Genomic DNA, 21,986 nt, shown 5'->3' with positions numbered 1-21,986 from the left:
ACCTGCTAAACATGAACATGTTAGACTCTTCATTGTGAGCATATTTCCACGCAGACTTCCAGGCTGAGCTAGATGGACTGGATGGAAATGTCTAATCGCAACCGCCCTCTATCACCATCAGGAAAGTGAGGAAAGCAGTCACTTCCTCCAATTCTCTCTGTGTTTGCTTATTGGATCGCACTTCATCCTGCGTGCGTGTGTGCGTGTGTATGTGTTTGTGTGTGCATGTATGTAGTCAGTCCTCTCGGGCTGACAGTTACAGTCAGACAGTCAGACATAAACATATCAAAGGCATGCTACACCAGAGGAGCTTCAGAAAAGCCTGTGCTCGAGGCACCCAAGGGTGAGCCACTGATTTGTTTCTCCATTCAGTTTTCATCACCTGTTGTTTTAACACCTTTATGTGTTTGTAACGACCTTTTGGGCATATTGTTGTATAGTGCTAATAGAGAAGGGTATGAGTCATTTAAGTTTGCTGTTATTTTAACATTGTAAATGTAACTATACTGGTGTGCATAAAAAAAGAAATATCTTTTATTGGACACTTTCATAACTATTAAGGAGCATTTAATTAGAAGTTCATTAAAACACTGATAATCAGATCTAAAACATCAGTGTCTATTAAATATGAAACTACAGCCAAGAGACTGCTGGCAAGAAACTAAGCACAGGAAAACAGCTCGCCCGGCCTTCTGTCGAAAGGTAAAGCTTAGACCTTGTGTGTTAAATCCATTCAAAATCAAAATGATAAAAACCACAAGTTACATGTTAATTAGTTGTTCATTTGTGATGCTTTTGAGATGCTGGTAGGCTTTTATTTTTTGTCTTGAAAAAAATCCTATTTGTGCTGTGTCCTCAGATGCTGCAGTTTAACGCTCAGCCAGAGAATGTACATTGACTTCTTCTACACTTTTTGGCTCAGCTGTGTTGAGTCTGAGCCCTGCAGCTGTCTTTAGAAGCCAGCCAGCTGCCACTAGAGGTCACTGTGTCTAAAGTGTCTAAACACATCTGCTGCATAAATACAGTTGCTCACAGTAACCAAAGTTTAAGGAGAATGAGCTTAGTAGGTGGAGACTTGAACCGCTGCAATCACTATAATAAAAAACAATTCAAATTGTGTATGAATGTAATATACTGTGTACAATAATGTGTAATAAAGAATGTGTCACATCTCCCTAAATTATTAAATAAACTATATGTGAGGTTGCCAAATTTAAAGTAACAGTAAGGATACTGGTGTGAAAGGAAAGCACAAGTGAAAACACCTGTGTGGGTAGACTATGGGGCCTTCAAAGCCAAAAGAGCATACTAAAGATCTTGGCCAAAAAGTCACAAAAATTGTAATAATTATATATTGCTTTTACAAATCTAAGTTGTTGGGCTTCTGTAAATTAAGCTGGGTTTACTTAAAACACTTTTTAAGTGAGTAAGGAACTTGTGCGGCAGTGTCATACCTTGTTTGATCCTTTGAAGAGGCCTCTCTTACAAAGTTGTGCTAATGTGTTCTTTTGTCTTTTTGTTTGTGATTGTGGCTTTGCCTTGTGTTGTGTTCCAAAGTTGTCATACGGTGGATCCCAGAAAACAATCACATAGGGAGGAGGTTGCAGTGGTGGTTGTGTTTGTTTTCTTCAAAAATATTTTCCTAACTAACTTGAAATTGCCTCGAGGTATGAGGTGCATTGCCAAGCTGATTGGTGAAATTCTTCCCCCAACACAGTCATTTTGAGCTGCCATCTAGCAGGCTGAATTGCCGCTTTAATGGAAAATAGTTTTATCTTGCAACTTTGAAGTGATTTTCTTTTTTCCTCCTACATTCTCACAACTCCTCCTTTTCACTCTTCTTTCCTTTCCCACATCTCATACACCAAACACTTGTCTCTCTCCCCCAAATCCCACTATCATCATCACACACTCATTATTAGTGTGAGCAGTAAGAGGCAGTGTGGCTATTATGGCTGTCCCTCAGTCTGAAGTATGGGAGGAGTGCTGGGGGCTGCTCCGTCCCTGGCAGGCAGAATATCACATGTTGGCTCAGCCTAAAGGACACTTCTTACAGTAACATGCCATGGGATTAAAATACAAAATGAACACCTGCAGCCAGGACACTTTTTGACTTCAGCAGCACTTGAAGGTAAGTTCAGACAGTTTGACAGAATGAGAAAAGGAAAAGCTTTGGTGGCGCAAAGTCCTCTACAGGCATTTTCGTGTTCAAGAAGATGTTTTATTACATTGCCCAAAAGTTTGGGGGGTAGTGGATAGGATAATGGTGCAACATTAGTGTAAGAGCAGTCCCACCACTAGGTGAAGCTCTTCCATGTAATGGTCTTTATCAATAACTGAAAGGAAAACAAAATGAATGCAATGTGTCTTGTCATTTCCGACATCTGATGACTTTGCTTTCATCATGGTGGTTTCAAAGCTCACTGCCATGAGGTTTTTGTGCGGCATTTTGCACAGACCATGTCATAAGACTGGAAGTTTAGAACAAAACATGTAAAAGCCATCAATAACAGGGTGAAACCCTGTTGTGATATATCAGTCATGTGTTATCAGCAAAGAGCCCTAAAAACCGAGTCAGTAACATCCGACAGACAGAGGTAGCAACTGACTGGTGAACATATTGCAGATAGTGAATATATGACTTACATTCATCAGGTGGCCAGAAGCGTGATGCCAAAGTAATGCTAATGTTTCTCTGTGCCAGGCACTGGTTATCTAACACCTAAAACAACTTAGAAGGTTAAAATATGTCATTGTTGTTACACCTATTTTTTGCTGCCCCCAAGAGATCAAAAATAAGTTGACTCATTGTGTTTCTAAATGTTTTGTTTAAATTCAGGTTTGATTTTGTGTTGATACTTAATTTCTCTTTTCATTGTCCCTTCCTTTTCTCATCACTATTTACACTGCGTCTTCTTTTCAGAAGTGTGTGTGTTTATCAGTGCAGTAGCTTTCCATTGGATGGGAGCAGAGTTGAGAAAGCTACTAAAAATCATTTTTAATGCTACTTTGCTTATTGCAGGGGGAAAAACAGTCACACTGTCAAATGTACTGTGAAATGCACATATTTATTTACAACAGTATGACACTTTAAAGAGTAAACAGATACCGAAGAAAAAAACATAAAAGTATAATACCTTTCTTTTAGATTTGTCATGCAAAAACTGAACAAATAGCTGTTACATTCTCCAAATTTTAATTCAGCTGCAGATCTGCTGATCATTTAATTACATGTACTGAAATGACTTCCCGGCAGCGTGGATCGTTCCAATAATGGTGCCACACTGTGGGGAGCCACCAAGTCTGGTCTGAACCATTAACAGCAGCTGTCTCTACCCCTCTTCTATTAGCACCCATTCTAACACTCACAACACAATATGTCTCAGACAAGCTAACTCTAATCCTATCTACTGTAAATCACACTGTCTTTCTAACTCTCCCTCTGTCTTTTCCCCTGTTTCACTCTCATTCTGTTTAGCACATTCTCATACAAGGTCAAGAAACACAGTTTGGCAATTTATCATTGTGGCTGTAGCATAACAGCAAGAGACCTGTGCCGGTGAGCCAGTGTTATGTGTCAGTCATACCCCACTTTTGCTTACCAGCTGCAATAGAGATGTCTTTGAAGTAAAACACCTGTTGGCAGCCATATTGGTGATCATAGGCTCCTGGAGAACAGTGGTAGTGGGCAGTGTCAGTAGATGTGTTCCCGTAAGAACAAAACTTACAAGCACCCTGTTCACTTATTAATTCTTATATAACTATTTCTGTCTATGAATAAATTAATTTATGTTTTTCTGGTATTTTTTATAGTGTTTGTGTTAATCTGAATGAACACGACTTTATTCAGAATCACGCATCATGTATTAAGGGCCTGCCAAAAAAACAGGACACTGACATCAGGTAAAAATACAATTTATTTTGTGCTACAGTTATGCATTAAAAATGAACATATTTACAACAAAACACATTTTCACAGTGAACCTTTGCCAGCTTTTCTTGGTAAACAAGCCTTGCATTTAAGTGGACGAATTCTGCTAAGGGCTACAGTCTGCTGTAAAACACTGGGAGTGTGTTGCTTGAATATAGTTAACAGAAACTTTAAAGGGAGACCCATGATTTTATTAATATATACCAATTTACAGCTTCACTCATTTGATGGTCTTCAAGTGCGCAACTGTTCTGACTCCAGTTTAAGACATCTCTCTCTCAATTTAGATCGATTCAGCTTTATTGGCATGAATGTAAAACAACAATAAGCTACAAATGAATTAAAAAAGAACTGTTAATTTCACGCAGTTCATTAAATAAAGTAAATAAAACAGTAAAAGTGTGCGTTTGTGTGTGTAAAAAAATTTTCAAAATAAAGTTAATGCAGAAAATAAATATATAAAAAACAACTAACAAATCTGTATCAAATATGAAATAAAAAAAAACAAATAAAGGAAGAATTACTGAAATAATTAACAATGAAAATAATAATCATTAGAATTTTTTTTCAGTACAATTGTTTAATATATTTATCAGTCTGGTCTGCTAGTCTGAATTTCCACTGCTGGTCCTCAGTTTGTGGCATGATGTTAGCTCTCTCTCTCTCTCTCTCTGTTATTCAATAGAGTTCTTCACAAATCCAAATGGCAAACAAACTCTTGTTCTTCTGTCTGAAGCAATGTAACAGCAGTGGCAGCCCAAGTTGAAAATAAGTTGAGTTGTTGAGGGTGAAAGTGACAGCAGCAGCACTATCCCGTTTGTTTTACCCCACATGTGTATCTCCAGTATTGATTTTATTTAGTATATAGTCATTTTTACTGCAGCTTTATTTTATAAGCTGCTTCTTAACTATTTTATTCTAAAGAAGGCTGAACAGCTGTGTCTGACTTTTACCGTGTGTTCTGCAGTGAGTCGGGTGGCAAAAGACAACTGCAGGCTACACACACCGAAACACATACCGTCCAAATAACCTTCCAGAAACAGAAGCATGACATCACTGCTGAGACACACTGTGGGTGGGTGGGTGTGGGTGTGAGTGTGGCAGGCATGCCTGTGTGTCTGCACCTGTGCCGTCATCTTGCCACCTGACAGTTTGCCTTTTGAACTGCTTATGATGAAGCAAGCGTGTGTGTGCGTGTGTGTGAGAGAGTCAGTGTATGTCATGGTGTTGTATGTAGCTATGTCTAAGGATATAGTTGAGGACAGCTTGCAGTATGTGGACAGTATGTGTGAGCATGTGTGTATGGCATAGGATGTGTGACCACATCAGAGAACATTCCTGTTGTCAGCAAGATATGCTGCCCATGACCTTTTTAACAGTTATAAGAAAGGTTAGGAAATAGCTCTGTTCGTTACAAATGGCACGACTCATGTTAAAGTTACAACTGAAGACATGTGTCCATGTGCATATGCATCTGTACACAAAACACATTTACATGAAATAGTTACTTTTTGTCCTCCTTTTTACATTTTTTAGCCACTTACATCACCTTTCATGCCTCTGCTTTTATCCAGTATGAAACCCTTTTGGTACAATAATGTGCTACTTGACACATACACAAGTACAGACACAACTATTGTTTCAGATATCTGTCATCCACTGAAAGGACAAAGCCAACCATGGGACTGTGGTGTCAGACATTAGATGACGGCAGGTAATGCAATCTGGATTCTGGCCCATCCACTGAAAAAGTGGTTGAAGACTATAATGATATAAATTGAAACTCTTGACTTCAAGCTCTGCACGTTATATAATTATATATAAATATATTTTTCTTATTTGATTGCATCAAGCTGACAGACACAAACCCTTTTGGGCATTCGGCTGTGTTCAGTGTCAGTGCAGGAAGTAGTGTCTTCTTTATGTGGAGGAAAGTAAGGGGAATGGGAATGAGGCACACTGGACTTTGGTGAGTTTGCATCCTCGCACAAGCAATTCTTGTTTTTTTAATTGAAAACATAAGCACAGGTTTTCCCCAAAAATGTTCTTTTTTAGTTGTCTAAACCACTGTTATCTTTGCACACAGTAAGCACAACGTTTGAGCCAGCAAGTGATTAGCTTAGCGTAAAGATTGGAAGCTGGGGGAAAGCCTGGGGCTGTCCCAAAGGTAAAACAAAGCTCACTAAATAACATGTTACATATCGTTTGTTTATTACATACACAAACATGAGTTTTGGAGAATCGTTCAGTCATTTTGCGTCTTTAGCTGCTAGATGTTTAACTTTCTTCTTGAGGGAGTTGTTAACTTTGTCTAGATGCCGTGTAGTTCTGAGGAGGTAGCGTGTCATCAGTTTACCACGGGCAGTTTCAAATCTGGGTAAACTATAAGTCACACACACAGTGACCGAGGGACATCATGCAAACTCTACGCAGACAGCAAAACCAGGAACATTCCAACTGTGAGGTAACAGTGCTAACCGTTGAGCTAATGTACTGTCCAGATATTTATTGCTAAGGGAAAGAAATACCCAGCAAAGGATATTTATTTTTAAAGTATTTCCTCCAACTCCATTCCATCTCCACAGCACATACTAAAAGGACATGGTAGACAAGCTTGACCAAAAACTGGGCCCACTCTAAGATCTGTGTACTAAATAAATGTAGCAGTGCAGTGAGAGTGATTGCCCCAGATTATTTAAATAGCATTATTTACACTCTGCCTGCCATCACTTTGCCAAGTTTTATATAGCAGCTGTTTCCAGAGTTTGGTCAGTAGTGGGGAGGACAGACGTTGTTGACATAGAGTGGAGAGGATTCCTGACTTGGGTTGTGGGAACGTCATTATTTTCACGTCCACGTCTCCTTCGTCTTTCAAAACCACCCCACTTCCACACAACCCAGCCACCTCCCACATCCACACCGACAGATGCTGATGAGGCTGACGTGGACACCGCTGTTATAGACCTGACACGGCAGACCGGGCTTCTTTCACCTCAGCCACAAAGACTTATGGGCTTTAATTATTTGGAGAATAATGGATTGTTATTGACTCTTTGCCGTTTTTTTCTCCGCTTTCATTGGTTTGCTTTCTGCATATTAGAATCCATTAGCAAATTTTGAGTTAATTTGGTTTGGAACTTTTTGAAGCATTCTTTCTTTTCCTCTGAAATAGGATGTATAGCAATGAAGACTGTTGAGCCTGCTATCAGGCAGCAGCCAGGACTATTAAGTGTATCAAAAGGAAGCCATAGTTTGGATAAAGGCAAACACAAGCCCATGGGTGGAGGTGTTCTAAAGTGCAAGGTGCCATGTTAGGGGACAACTGCTCAGACAGTCTGACCATTGACTTTTGTCCGACACCACCATCAGAAATCAGGTGAGCTCCATATCATCACTATACTCATATAGTTTAAAAACATAAGCTAAAATAAGCTCTTGTTGTGTTTGGGTTTGAATTTACTTTCTGTCTTCCTCTACTGCCGTTCCAATATATACATACACAGTATACTACACACAACATATATACATATTTGTTAGTGTTCCATTCAGTAGGCTTACAATCTAATCATGTTGTTACTGAGTTCAGTTGACAAGCTATAAATTATTATTTGTTCACAGAATGACCAACCAATATAAGTCAATATAAAAACAGTTAATCGTTCAGCCTTAGTCTGAATAAAGAATTGCACCTTTGTTCAGTCTCACAGTGTTGAAAATGATCTTTAAAAACCTGTTAAACTGTTTTCTAGCATTACCATGGGGATAAAGCTACTGGGCTAAGAAGAGTCTTTAGACTGAGCCAAGTGGCAGTAACAAATATTGTTTAAATGCTTTTCATTTTCTAAGACTGTATTACCAGGAATCCTTGTGAGGTGACATCAGATCATGTTAATGCATGGAGAGTATGACACTACGGAAGCCCTAAGTGGCCATCCATTCCGATGTTTTTTTACTCTGTTTTCCTGAGATAATGGGATAATTATCTTGTGATCTCGAGATTTTATTTCATTTCATTTATTAGGATCCTCATTAGGTGTAGCTGAAGCACCAGCTATTCTTCCTGGGGTCCAAACCATAGCTGAATACAGGGGTTGGCAGGTGTGTTTCTTTAGGATAATTTAAGAAAACATCTCCAGTGTCTCTGGTTAGCTCAGTCGGTAGAGCACAGGTCTTGTAATCCAAGGAATGTGTGCTTGACCCCGGCTCTCAATGATTTTATTTCTTTTTTTGTGTATTTTTTATCATCCTCTTCAACAAAGTTGTTATGAAGAGATTCAGGGGAATCCAATCACACATTTCCCGACGGCTATTTCAAAGGTACCGAAATAATGTGTAACGTTAAATGGATTCCCCTGAATGAGGAGCACAAGAATTGCCTCTGCCTGGGAATGATGGGTTGATGAATGTGAAACAGCCTCTTCAGAAGAACTTTATTGAAGAGTATTATAAAAAAGAGCTCTACCAACTGAGCTAACCAGTGACATTAAATATATAAATATTTCTTCACTCCTGCCAACTCCTGTGTTATCTCGAGATGACAAGAAAATTATCCCGTTATTACGGTAAAATGGAGAAAGAAAAATATTTGAATGGGTGGCCGCTTAGGCCTTCTGTAGATTCCAACCTTCTTGGCTTATGAATCTTGACCATGAAGCAGTACCTGCTCGTGACTCCTCCTAATATGTCTGAGTTGCGAGCAACCAACCAAAGGTAAAACTATCCTATATTTTCAATTTTGAAAAAAATAAAAATAACAAAAATAGATTCAACATCAGAATAAAATGAACATTATTTGTGAAGCAACAACTATTTTCTCATCTTGTTATTCATCTCATTTTCCCTTAGATTTATATTATGACCCCTTGGGTGGTTTGTATTTCAGTCTTAAGTGTTGTCATCAGTGTTGACATTTCCCACCATGCTTATCACCAGCATATATTTCAAGGAAGTCAAGCTGTTGCTAAGCTGCAGCTAAGAGCTCTCCAGTCCTAAAAGGCCTATCTAAAACAGTGCTCACAACCACCAACCGGACAGCATGCATTTATAGGATAAGCAAATATTGACTCAGGCACCCATCAGGTGGTCCATCATTCCTGGCTCTATTACGTTTATAGACCAAGCGTGTCTGTGTGTGTAGTGACGCATGCCTCTGTCAATATTTAGTTCTGTCATGTTGACTGCTCCTGCTTTAGTAGCCAGGTACCAACAGCTTCCTGGTGTTTTGGTCTGCTGTTTATTTGTTTGTTGTTGTTTTTGTTCATGGTGAACTCCCCCCCCTGACTTCTAACAGTTTTACCACATCATTAAGACAGTCAATTAAAAAATTAAACATCAACTGTAATATGAGTGCACCTCCTCAAGAACACCTGGGGGTCCCTGGATCAGAACCACTTTTAAGCCATTGAATTTCAAAACATTAGGGAGCATGTGAACCCTCAAACTTTTCTTTGACATCATTTCAGTCAACAGTGAAAATGCTCTTAAAACAGCTGACATTAATGTCTTGTAATTGGTGTTGAGAAATACAGGAGAGAGGGATCTGATCAAATGCATGTTCATGTTTATCTTGAGATCACTATAGTCTGAAAACAATGTTGGTATGTGTGTGTGCACATTGTGCGTCTACCATTCCCAGTTTGACTGACTCCAGGTTTAACTGAATAAACAGAGTTAAAGATTTAAAGTTGCATTTTTTAATAAATTTATACTAGGGTCAAAAGGCAACGTGCAATGCGGCTGGTGCCCCCAGTTGCACTGTGCCCTGTGCTCATTCATACTCAGCAACATATTTCAGCAAAATCCCTCAACCGTGTGTGCTTTCACACAGCGATCCGACTTTCCGGGTTAGACCGTGAAAAACAAAAGACCATAACTTGTAGACAACACAACAGCGCTGAAGCTTTTCACACAGACATCTTTCTGCCTCTATTTCTACCAAAATTCCTAGCTCAGAGGCGGATTAAGTCTAACCCCCCTTTCCGGCTCGGTACCTTTCATGCAGCGCAGCGAGCTGGCATATTGGCGTAATAATTCTGGAAAATAAAGCAGTGTGAGAGCGCCTCTTCATAGTCACAAACCCACAAAGAACTGTCACCTTACTCTGCAGTCACTCTCAGCTCTATGGGGCTTTGTAAAGTTTTTCAGTTTGTTTCTAACAGACCCTCTGCACACCACATTCCCACCAAACAGCAGACAGACCAAGTTATTGAATAGCTGGTGAGTGGAGCATTTAGCAGCTCTAGAGTCAGATATTTCCCTCAGGAGTTGGTGGAGACCAAAACAGCTAAAGAGAGTATATATTGGAGTTACATCCGTCATGTCGCCAGCATCAACTCCACATGAGTACTAATGCTGTGCCACTTCTGCTGCATGGTCAGTTATATTTGAATTTTGTAGTGCATGGGCGGCTGTGGCTCAGGAGTTAGAGCTAATTGGTGATTCAGTCCACGGCTCCTCCAGGCTGAGTGTCGAAGTGTCCTTGGGCAAGATACTGAGCCCCGAACTGGCTGTTTCATCGGTGTATGTGTGTTAATGTTAGTTTCTGTTTGAGTACTTAAGCTCAGTGTATGAACGTGTGTGAATCGGTAAATGCGATGTAGTGCAAGAAATGCTTTCAGTGGTCACAAAGACTAGAAAGGCGCAATACAGATTTGCTTTAGGAATAAGTTAGTGTTTCAGTTGATGCATGTCAACTAGCAACCCTTTTATGTCACCTGTGTTACCCAACAGTTTATTATCTAAAAGTTACTGTGCATCTTAATCACAATGCATCTCACCTCACATATATTTTGCCATGTAGTTACAGTGAACCCAAGGGACAGGGGAATCCCAGAGATTAAGCAGAGCCAAGCAGGGACCAGAGTTTAGAGGCAAAACCAACAGGTTAACTGCTGGAGGCAGAGAGCAGTGCTGAAGAGCAAAAACACAGTTAGATAAGATTCAAAAAGATAACAATCACCAATACAATAAGATGGCTGGAAATGTTTTCTTGTAGGAGACATGATTGCAGAATGGAGGGCAGCTGGTGAGGCTCAGTTCAGGTCCGACACACCTGACTCTGCTTAGGTAATCACAGACAGACAAACAGAGAGACAGAAAGACTATGCAGAGGTGGAGGCAATGACACAGACATTCACTGATGCAGTGCAGCTCCACCTGCATCCGTTGTCCTTTTGGTTTCTTTTGTAGTATTTCCAAGGTCATGGCTTTGGTTGGAAGTTGGAAAGGAAAGTAGCCAGGTGTTTTTCTTCTTCCTACTTTACAAGCTTAAACACAGTGTTGTAACACTTTAATAAAACACAACACTGGAGTTAGCATTGTATAATGTTAGGCAGATGTGTGGTTTCTGGTCCAGGTTAGGGTGACAGGAGGTCAAAAGCAAAAACACAAGGCAAGATAGCCACTACGACAAACTGATGGAGGAATAAAGGTCCTGGGCTGCTACAGAGAGACTGACTGTTAGGGGAAGTGAGAGCAGGTGAGCAGGTGAATCAACAGAAGGTCTGGTGAATGCAGGGCTGATGAGGGAAGTGAGAACAGGTTCTATCTGAAAATGGTGTGAATAGTTTTGCTAAGGATTCCCAGTGTGTCAGAGGTCTTTAATGATAAAATTCTAGCTATTAGAGACAAAATTCACCAAGACCTGCCCTCAACTGGCACCGACTTATCTCTTAACTCAGGAACCTTAGAAACAGCTGTAGAACCAGATACATGTTTAGACTGTTTTGCTTCCCTCAATCTTTACCAACTAACTTCAATAATTTCTTCATCTAAACCATCAACCTGCCTCTTAGACCCCATCCCGACTAGGCTGCTTAAAGATGTTTTACCCTTAGTCAGCACCTCTATACTAGATATGATCAATGTATCTTTATCAACAGGCTATGTACCACAGTACTTTAAAGTAGCTGTAATTAAACCTCTTCTGAAAAAGCCCAAACTTGATCCGGATGTTTTAGCAAACTATAGACCTATATCTAACCTTCCATTTCTCTCTAAGGTTCTGGAGAAAGCAGTTGCTAAACAGCTGTGTGACTTTCTACAGAGCAATAGTTTATTTGAGGATTTTCAGTCAGGATTTAGAGCTCATCATAGCACAGAGACAGCACTGGTGAAAATTACTAACGACCTCCTTATTGCATCAGACAAAGGACTTGTCTCTGTACTGGTTTTATTAGATCTTAGTGCTGCATTTGATACCATTGACCATCAGATCCTATTGCAGAGACTGGAATATTTCATTGGCATTAAAGGAACCGCTCTAAGCTGGTTTAAGTCCTATTTATCAGATCGATTTCAGTTTGTACATGTTAACGATGAGTCCTCCATGCATGCCAAAGTTAGTCATGGAGTTCCTCAAGGATCTGTCCTCGGACCAATCCTCTTCACTTTATATATGCTTCCTTTAGGCAATATTATCAGGAAACATTCCATAAGCTTTCATTGTTATGCAGATAATACTCAGTTATATCTATCGATCAAGCCAGATGAAACTCATCAGTTAGCTAAACTTCAAATGTGCCTTCAGGATGTTAAAACCTGGATGACCTGTAATTTTCTCATGTTAAACTCAGATAAAACTGAAGTTATTGCTCTGGGGCCTAAGCACCTCCGTGACGCATTATCTAAAGATATAGTTTCCCTGGATGGCATCGCCCTGGCCTCCAGCACCACTGTGAGGAATCTTGGAGTTATCTTTGATCAGGACATGTCGTTTAAGTCTCACATTAAGCAAATTTCAAGGACCGCCTTTTTTCACCTACGTAATATTGCGAAAATCAGGAACATCCTGTCTAAAAATGATGCAGAAAAACTAGTCCATGCATTTGTTACTTCTAGGCTGGATTACTGCAATTCCTTATTATCAGGCTGCTCGAAAAAGTCCATTAAGACTCTTCAGCTGATCCAGAATGCTGCAGCACGTGTTCTGACAGGAACCAGGAAAAGAGATCACATTTCTCCTGTTTTAGCTTCTTTGCATTGGCTTCCAGTAAAATCCAGAATAGAATTTAAAATCATTCTTCTTACCTACAAAGCTCTTAATGGTCAGGCACCATCTTATCTTAAAGAGCTCATAGTACCTTACTACCCCACCAGAGCACTGCGCTCCCAGAATGCAGGGTTACTTGTGGTTCCTAGAGTCTCCAAAAGTAGACTAGGAGCCAGAGCGTTCAGCTATCAAGCTCCTCTCCTGTGGAACCAGGTTCCAGTTTGGGTTCAGGAGGCAGACACCATCTCCACATTTAAGAGTAGGCTTAAGACTTTCCTCTTTGATAAAGCTTATAGTTAGGGCTGGCTCAGGTAGTCCTGAACCATCCCTTAGTTATGCTGCTATAGGCCTAGACTGCCGGGGGATTTCCCATGATGCACTGAGCTCCTCTCTCCTCTACTTTCTCTCCCTCTGTATGCAACCTCATCCCATTATTGCATGTTACTAACACAACTTCTCCCCTTTCTGGTAGTCTTGTGCTTTCTCGTCCCTCTCCTCTCTCCTCCTATCACTTCCTGCAGGTTTTCTGGCTCTGGAGCTGTGGAGTCTGGATCTGTGGCTGCGGGTCACCTGCTGCCCCCGTGTTCCTGCTCGACACCCTCTGCTGCAACGACTATTGTTGCTAGTCTTATTGATATTATTGTTATTATAATCATTAACATTATGATTGTTACCATTAACACTATTATAAATATCTGTACCATTTTTCATTTAGTCTATAGCAACATCACCTTCACTGTCTGTACCTCTGTGTGTATATTGTGTAGGCTGCCTCCCTCCCCTCTCTCTCTCCTTACATCCCTCTTTTTCTCTCTATTCCTCTCCTGCTCTCTCTCTCTCTCTCTCTCTCTCTCTCTCCCTCTCTCTCTCCTTCACCCCCAACCGGTCGAGGCAGATGGCCGCCCACCCTGAGCCATGGTTCTGCTCGAGGTTTCTGCCTCTTAAAAGGAAGTTTTTCCTTGCCTCTGTCGCCTAGTGCTTGCTCTTGGTGGGAACTGTTGGGCTTCTGTAAATATCATCACAGAGTACGGTCTAGACCTGCTCTTTTATGAAAAGCGCTGTGAGATAACTGTTGTTGTGATTTGGCGCTATATAAATAAAATTGAATTGAATTGAATTGAATTGAATTACCCAGTCAGCATCGATGTATATATAAAACCAACCCACTGAAATGGGATGTTCTCTGCTATTCTGGATGGCAAAGGCAGTGAATGTAACATTGAGCAAATTTTATAGTGTTAAACACATCTTATTAACTGATTTTATCAGGCAAATTCTTCAAAAAGAATGCTAAGAATCACTGTGAGCACTGATTCTATGGAATTCTAAAGAATGGCCCGCTCAGCTCGTTGATCTGGTAGTCAGGTAGGGAAAAGTGCTGAAGGGGCCTGGGAGAGAGAAGATGCAGCTGAAGAGGGAGGCGGTCATTGTGACATCAGACAATTTCTATCTGATTTCAGTGACAGTGCTGTGCTGTGCGACCTTCACAAGGTCAGGAGGTCTTCAACTGTAAAGAAATGACATGTCATGTTATGTGAGATTTTCCATTAGTTTACAAAGATAAATTCTTCTGAGAAATATAACACTCAGAGACACTGTAGACCTGTGTAGGCATGCAGTCAGTTAACACACACATAAATCAAACCAACCCATGTTCTCAGGAAAGACACGTACACACACACACACACACACACACAATGTCAGCTCCACACTTATTTTAGGTTACATGTTTTTTCTCACTAACAGGGAGATATGTGGGCAGATTTATATTCTGTCGCACTGAATTAGTTTGTCTACAAACATGTAAATGAGGCAAAGGCTACTCTAAGTAAGTCTACTAAGAATCTGAACAAGAATGCAAATTCCAATATTTCCGATGCTTTAGAGTTTTCTTTAAGACCCCCCCCCTCTCAAAGCCCACTGTCTTCTGATTGGCCAAGACCTGAAGCATGTTACCAGGCTATTGTTGCTGCTGAGCGGTAGACAGACTGAGCATTGCTGTGTGGAGCAAATGACCATATATGGAACACTGGCTCCGTCTAGCTCCGTGTGTCAGAACGGAGCCATTGGTAGAAAAAGCTGTTTAAAACAGAGTATTCAGAACAGGAGGAAATCTGAGGTTTTACTCACAGGGATTTCTTTTAAATACTTTAACCTCATTATTTGAAGCTTTGGCCATGTTTAACATGTACATCCAACATTGTAACATTGAAGATGAGTCATAAAACATGGAAAAGCACAATAAGTCTCCTTTAAATCATACATCTGATGATATGCCTACAAAATCCTTGACTTTGTGCAAGTGTACCTAGAAGAACTGATACTGTTTTGAAGGCAAAGGGTGGTCACACCAGATTTTGATTTGATTTAGTTTTTTCCTCTGTCCATTCATTTTTTCTTTTGTTAATTAATGAACATATTCTATTAACATGTCTACACACACACACACACACACACACACACACACATACATACATACAGCTGGGCTGACAACGTTATAACCTCTCAGAGTGAGCACAGGACTCTTATTGATGACTGATGAAAGATACCCGTTAAGCCTGTGTTGTAAATAACTGTGAGGCATGCAGGGTCAGTTCAGCGATGACATATGAACATATATTTTGACAACCAGCTGGGGTTGTTTTTGCCTTTTTGATGTTATCTGCGGTTTGCACACCCTAGTACAACTGATATATTTAGTGTTGTTTTAGAAACAGAGCTGCGGTCACTGATACTTATCAGTGGTAATCAAACATTTTTTGTATACTATCATGATCGTCTTGCCAAATGTAAGGGTGTTTCTGAAACAAGTATAATAGCATGTATTTATTCTCTATAAAAAGTGGCAAATAAAATAAATAAATGATTTCTTTAAAATGCATCATGAATTCACCTTATCTTCAGAGCATACTGTATGTTAACATCAGACAGTGTTCCGTGTCTGATGTTAAAGTGTATCTAGTTGTGGAGATGATATAGTTTTTTCTCTGTTTAACAGACCTGGTTGAAACTTTTTTACTAACATTTTTGGCTTTCAAATGTCCCTGACTGAACTACAGTACACATTTATGGCAGCATTGGAGTTTTTCTGTAGATCTGAGCCACAGCCCATAGTATTTCTGGCCTAATTGTCCTTGCCCATTAGAATAACAGAAGTCAGCTCCTGCTGGGTGTGTATGTCTTTTGAGTTACAGTCTCTATATTTTGCAGGTGTGTCATCTCCTCTGGCAGCAACGGTGGACTACAATTCTCTCATTCCTCAGATAGGATGTTTCTGTGGGCAGGTAGTAAAGCCACAGATGGAAGAAATGACCGCAGGTAATGAATGCTGCCTTGTTCGATTTGTTTCGATGTTCACCATGGCAATGATCAAAATTTCAGTGTAAAAAGCAGTCAAACTGTCAGTTGAAGAGCAAATGATGAGCACATTTAATATCGGTTGAAGAGAAATCATCAAAGCAGTTTAAGTGTGTGCAATGTTAATAATTAAAGTGTCAGTTGGCATGTAAGCAGTTTAAAGGGTAAATATTTGTTGAAAGGTCAGTTGAGGTGTAGAGATTGAAAGCAGTTAAACTGTCAGTTGAAGGGTAAGAGATGAACACACTTAGAGGTGCATCATGCTTTTTGGCTTGTTCCCTCTCCTTTATTGAGTTATATACCTTTTTAGTGCATGTAATATGTTTGCAAAGAGAAAAAGATCAAAGTCCAGCCCAAAGGGAGTTCCCATCTCCCACAGAAAACTCTGCTCTGAACTGCCTGAAAACATCTTGTTTGTAGTCCAGACGCTTCCCTTTCATCCCTGTGACGTCACGTGGATGAAAGCTAAATGCGCTTCATATAACGCTCGCCAAGCGGCTAGTCCAACTCGCCCTCAAAAACACTGGTGGAAAAACAGTGAGCTGCAGCACACACCTCTCCTCTCCCTTCCAAACACTAGCTACCCTCCAAGCAGTCAATGGACATGAAGTTGTTACTGTGATGTAGAGACAGAGCTCAGTTAAAACTTTATGGATGAAAGATACATTGTGCAATGTGCAGTATGACAAAAAATAAGGTTTTTTGAAAATTAAACCATGTAAAGCTGTTCTGGTACAACCCCTAAATAGGATTTTGAACCTGAAAATGAGCATAATACCACCTCTTTAAAGTCAAAAGGGTACAATCACATTTAGTCTTCGGGATCAGCTTAGAAACAACAAGCAAGACTTCATTTGAGGATCTCATGTAGCATTTTCGTTCATAAGACAAGAAAAAAGTATATCAAGTATCTAGAAGCCAAACAAGTAAAAAGTACAGTATACATTTCAAACTGTCAAGGGGCTTCTTTAATGTTTTTTAGATCCATCTATCAGAAGATTCGTGAATATGACGTCCTGGACAAGAGGAAGACAGTGACAGCTCTGAGGGCAGGAGAGGACAGAGCCATACTGCTGGGCCTCAGTATGGTCCTTCTCTCTGTCATGATGTACTTTGTCCTGGGAATCACCATACTGCGCTCTTACTCGGACAGGTAATAACAGGTCACAAGGTCACTTACAGTTTCAGTTCAGAAAACAGAAATATGTTCTTTTTATGTTGACTTCATTGTGATTATTGACTTAAAATGTATGATCGTCTGCATATTCACACACAGTAACGAACTAACCACTTTGAAAGTACAATTGCATTGAAAATGACTGCTCTTTCTCTACAGTGTATGGACAGACGAGGCTAACTGTACTATTGTCAACTCCACCATTGTGTGGGATGTAAACTGTTCATACAGCTGTGGAGCAGAATGCTGGAAGAGTTCCCGTTATCCCTGTCTCCAGGTGTATGTCAGCCTCAACTCCTCAGGAAAGGTGGTACGACTGTTGCACAACGAGGAGACGCAGGACAGCAGTCCTGAGGTACTTTACAACTGATTGTGTTGCTGTTGTTTCCCTGTTCCCTCCCCCTCTGGTATCTAACTGGTATCTTTGACAAAATTTGCAGTATAATTGCTGTAAACCACGATGAGCTGGCATCTAGGTATGGAGCGTTTTAATTGGATTGACCACGCGGGAACCTCTGGGTCTAAAAAATGAAGGCACTGCATGAGTACCTTAAAGCTGCATTATCTCTAAAGGCCTGCAGGTCTACAGGTTGCAAAAAGAAGTCTGATTATATGTGAGCTTATGAGAAAATTACCCTACTTCTTACTTGATTTATGAAAACATTTTTGTGGTTTTAGCATCATGGGAATTAAAGTAATTAATTAACCCCTTTGCTAAGTCACACCCCCCCCTAAATTACTGTGTCTGACAAACTATTGGACCTGTCGGATTTATCACGGCGCAGTCACTATCTATAACTGCACTCCCTGAAGAAATGGTTTTTGGAAAAGGGAAAAAAGCAATCTCAGAAAGGAGACTGAAAGGTTTGCATTATACATTTGAAGGTTGTATTCAGGCTGTCAAACTGACGTGAAACAACTAAAGACAGAAGCTAAAGCCTACCGATCACAGAGTAAAGGTGAACCATTGCTCTGTTCATTATTGCAATCATGAAAAAACCAAAACAGTAGGGTTATATAACATTAGCCCACATTCAGTAGCAAGTTAAGTTAGTTAGCATTAGCTCCATTAGGAACAATCCACAGCCTACATTTTTTAGGATTTTTTTCAGGCTTTGGAAAGGGATAAAATCTTACTTCTCTTTTCAACCTCTCTGGTAGGGGCGTAGGTATAGACAGTGCAGACAGTGCAGCTGCATCGGGGCCGGCACTCTACTGTAGGCCCTTGACGGTGGCAGCCCCACCGTGTACGGGCTGATCTTTGTCAGTTACATGGTAAAAATGAATTGAGTCTCATCACTCATTACTAAACACACATTTCACCTCAAACTGCCTTTTCAATGGCGATCGAGTGCTATATATACACTCATATGTGCATTTCCCCCTTTGCCGTGGTGTCTCACATCACAGACTTTTGTGGGTAAAATAACTGACTGCTGAATGCTCAGTCTAAAGTTTCTATTTGATCATGTGACAACACGACAAGACTCCAGAAATTGAGTGAAGTGCAAAATCTGACAATTAGACTAGCAGAGCACACGTGCAAGCTAGCAGTCATGCTATTCACACATAAAAGTTGTTTCAAGAAGAGACAAACAAGAGAGAAAACAAACAGGAGAAAAGGCTGTCAGGGTCAGCTCGCTGCTCAGTAGGCCTACCTGTTTAATTTTGTGGATGTGCCTGTGGGTATTACATCGTGTGTGCGCTGTAGCTGGCCTGTTTTCAGGACATGGTGTTGTGTTAAGAGTTGACCACTTTTCTTTCTTATTCACCGTACTGTCTTGCCTCTATCTAAGAGGAATGTCGTTGTCGTGATTCAGGAGGTTATTGTACTGAAATTGCCCCAAAAAGTGTAATTTCAGCACTGTTGACACCTCCTGCACTCAGCTGTTTGTGGTGATGTTTCAGGATTTTGACAATGACAGCACAGGCCATGCTCCTTATAACTTTCTCTGACTTCTGTACTTTGCAAATACAAAAGTCTAGGTGACACATTTCAACTCTAAAATCCATCACATGATGGTACTTTAGACTGCTGCGTCCAGGTGCACTCAGCACAGCCACAGCAGCAGATTTTTGTGTTAGAGAGAGATGCATACAAAGAGAACTGTTGAATTTAATATGTTAATATGGAATTTAGAGAGCTTTTAATTAGGTATTTACTGCATCTAATCTTATCTGTTGTTAAACCTTGCACAAAAAGGAAACAAGGCACATAAATCTGCCAATACAGACACGAACGCAGTGTGTGCATGTGTGCTTCGTAACAGGCCCATCATAACAGCCTGCATTGAGGCCCATTGTTACCACCTTACGCCACTGCTCTCTGGGTAGCAACTTTAATTATTACAAGTGCTCCAGGAACAGTGTTTGACCATATCTTGGAAAAATATAGCAAAAAAAATCTAGAAAATGACTCCTTTGCATACGAGTCAATGGAACACAGCCACGAAAGTGCCGGACTTCAGTTACAGCGAGTCCTATACTGCACTGTGATTGGCGGGCTGCGTATTCAGGGCGTGGCTTAGCGAATGGTCAGTTGACTAAGCAAAGGCTACAATTATTTCTCTTCATTTATTCTAAACTTTAAATCTGCAAATCAAATTATGTTATGTAATCCATCACTCACATTTGGGAAATGCAATAGAATGAGAGGGATCATATGGAAGTATTTTGGAGGGGGTGCACCAGCTGTTTGAAAGTGCAAACTTATCCTAATATTTGACCTATTTATATTGAAGGGAAAAGGTTAATATGGAACACCACCATATCTCACCTGACACTTGATCGAAATGCAACTTAATAATGAAGTGAACTGAGAAGGTTTAATATATTGTTTGGCCAGCATTCATGTTACAGCTTGTGATGCCACAGTGACCAAGGAACCAATAAACAAATGACCAAAGTCTTTATTAGTTCAGACATTTCTATAAACGTTTTAATGATGCTGAGTGATTTAATAAATCGATAGTTTGAAGCTAGCTAGTAGTTACTGCGAACTTAGGAAGGACCAGCTGATGCAACTCAGTTCTTGACTGTGAATGGCCAAAATATTTATGGAACCTTAATAACACCTGGACTACCACAGCAAAACAATGTTTCAGTTTTTCTCTTTTTCTGTTCTTTCCTTCAGTGCTTCTACATCCCAAAGTGCCTTAAGGACTATGCAGCCACACATGTGATAGTTCAGAACATTTCTGAGCGTCTCAGATCTCAGCACACAGTACAGTGTTTTGTGGACCCAACAGACAGAATGGACAGTGCCATCCTGACACAGATCTATGGTCGAGTCGCCGTCTTCCACTCCCTGTTCTGGCCAACCTGCACCTTGATTGGAGGAACCATCATCATTGCCATGGTGAAGCTGACCCAGTACCTGTCTATCATGAGCGAGCGACTAAACCGCATTAAGAGGTGAAGGGTGGGAAGGCCATAAGTTTAAAGGGAAGTTCCCGTTAAATGGGCACGTGGACAACTGAAGGATCTTCATGGGGCCAAGACTGAAAGACAAAGTGGAGGGAAAGCTGAAATGTGACAGCTGGAATGCTGGGATTCTCAGTGACAATCTAAAAGCAGCTAGAAGCATACATTTCTAGTCAGTAATTTCTAGGATTTGTGCAAATGTGAAATAATGTTTTTAAGCACCCTATTCTGCGATCTCTAGCTTCACAAGGCTAGTTGTTACAGGAATAGTTCATTTTTGAAAATATGCTTATCCACTTTCTTGCCAAGATGAGAAAATGGACATCACTCTCCTATCTGTGCATTAAATATGAAGCTACGGCCAACAGCCAATTAGCTTATCTTAGCAAACAAACTGGAATGATAGAGAACAAACATCTGGCCTGGCCCTGTCCAAAGGTAACAAAACACTACCAGGACCTCTGAACCTCTACTTAATTAACCCTATATATCTTGTTTGTTTAATGCATGCTTGCTGTTTTCCCCTGTTACCAATCTTTGTGTTAAGCAAAACTAACAAGCTGCTGATATTGATCTTCTCTTCCAATTCCCTCAAGAAAGCGGTTGAGTGTATTTCCTAAAATGTCATTCTATTTTTTTAAAGACACATCTTCTTAAAGGACACCTATTATGCTTTTCCATATTTTATGACTTATCTACAATGCTGGATGTTCATGTTAAACATGATCAAAGCTTCAAATAATGAGGTTAAAATATTTAAAAGAAATCCCTGTGAGCAAAAACCTCAGATTGTCTTCCTGTTCTGAATGCTCTGCTCTGAATCTACAGCTTTTTCTACCAGTGACTTTGTTCTACAACACACGAAGCTAGACGGAGCTGGTATTCAATATATGGTCATTTGCTCCTCACACCTATACTCAGTCTGCCAGTACCACTCAGCGGCAACAACAGCCTGGTAACATGCTTCAGGTCTTGGCCAATCAGAAGATAGTGGGCTTTGAAAGGGGGGCCTTAAAGAGACATGAGCATTTACAGCTTGTTTCAGACAGGGGCTGAAATGAAGGCCTACATGAAGAGTCAGTATAAGATAGAATTTTTTTTTTGAACTT

The 21,986-nt window shown here is 40.3% G+C and overlaps 1 protein-coding gene across 1 annotated transcript; it reads left to right on the top strand.

Moving 5' to 3' along the window:
• Nucleotides 1–218: 218 nt before the first annotated feature.
• Nucleotides 219–21,939, top strand: LOC119901243 (calcium-activated potassium channel subunit beta-2-like). Its single transcript, XM_038716827.1, has 5 exons — nucleotides 219–343; nucleotides 16,131–16,238; nucleotides 17,260–17,430; nucleotides 17,614–17,809; nucleotides 20,588–21,939. Exons 1-5 carry the CDS (start codon nucleotides 294–296, stop codon nucleotides 20,870–20,872), a joined length of 810 nt encoding a protein of 269 aa, XP_038572755.1. The 5' UTR covers nucleotides 219–293; the 3' UTR covers nucleotides 20,873–21,939.
• The last annotated feature ends 47 nt before the right edge of the window (nucleotides 21,940–21,986 follow it).

This window comes from Micropterus salmoides, unplaced genomic scaffold, assembly GCF_014851395.1.
Source record: "Micropterus salmoides isolate LMB-PRFRI ecotype aquatic unplaced genomic scaffold, ASM1485139v1 Ms_hic_scaffold_13, whole genome shotgun sequence".
Classification (NCBI taxonomy): domain Eukaryota; kingdom Metazoa; phylum Chordata; class Actinopteri; order Centrarchiformes; family Centrarchidae; genus Micropterus; species Micropterus salmoides.
Note: the sequence above shows the minus strand (reverse complement) of the source record. Positions and strands in the feature narration are given on the sequence as shown.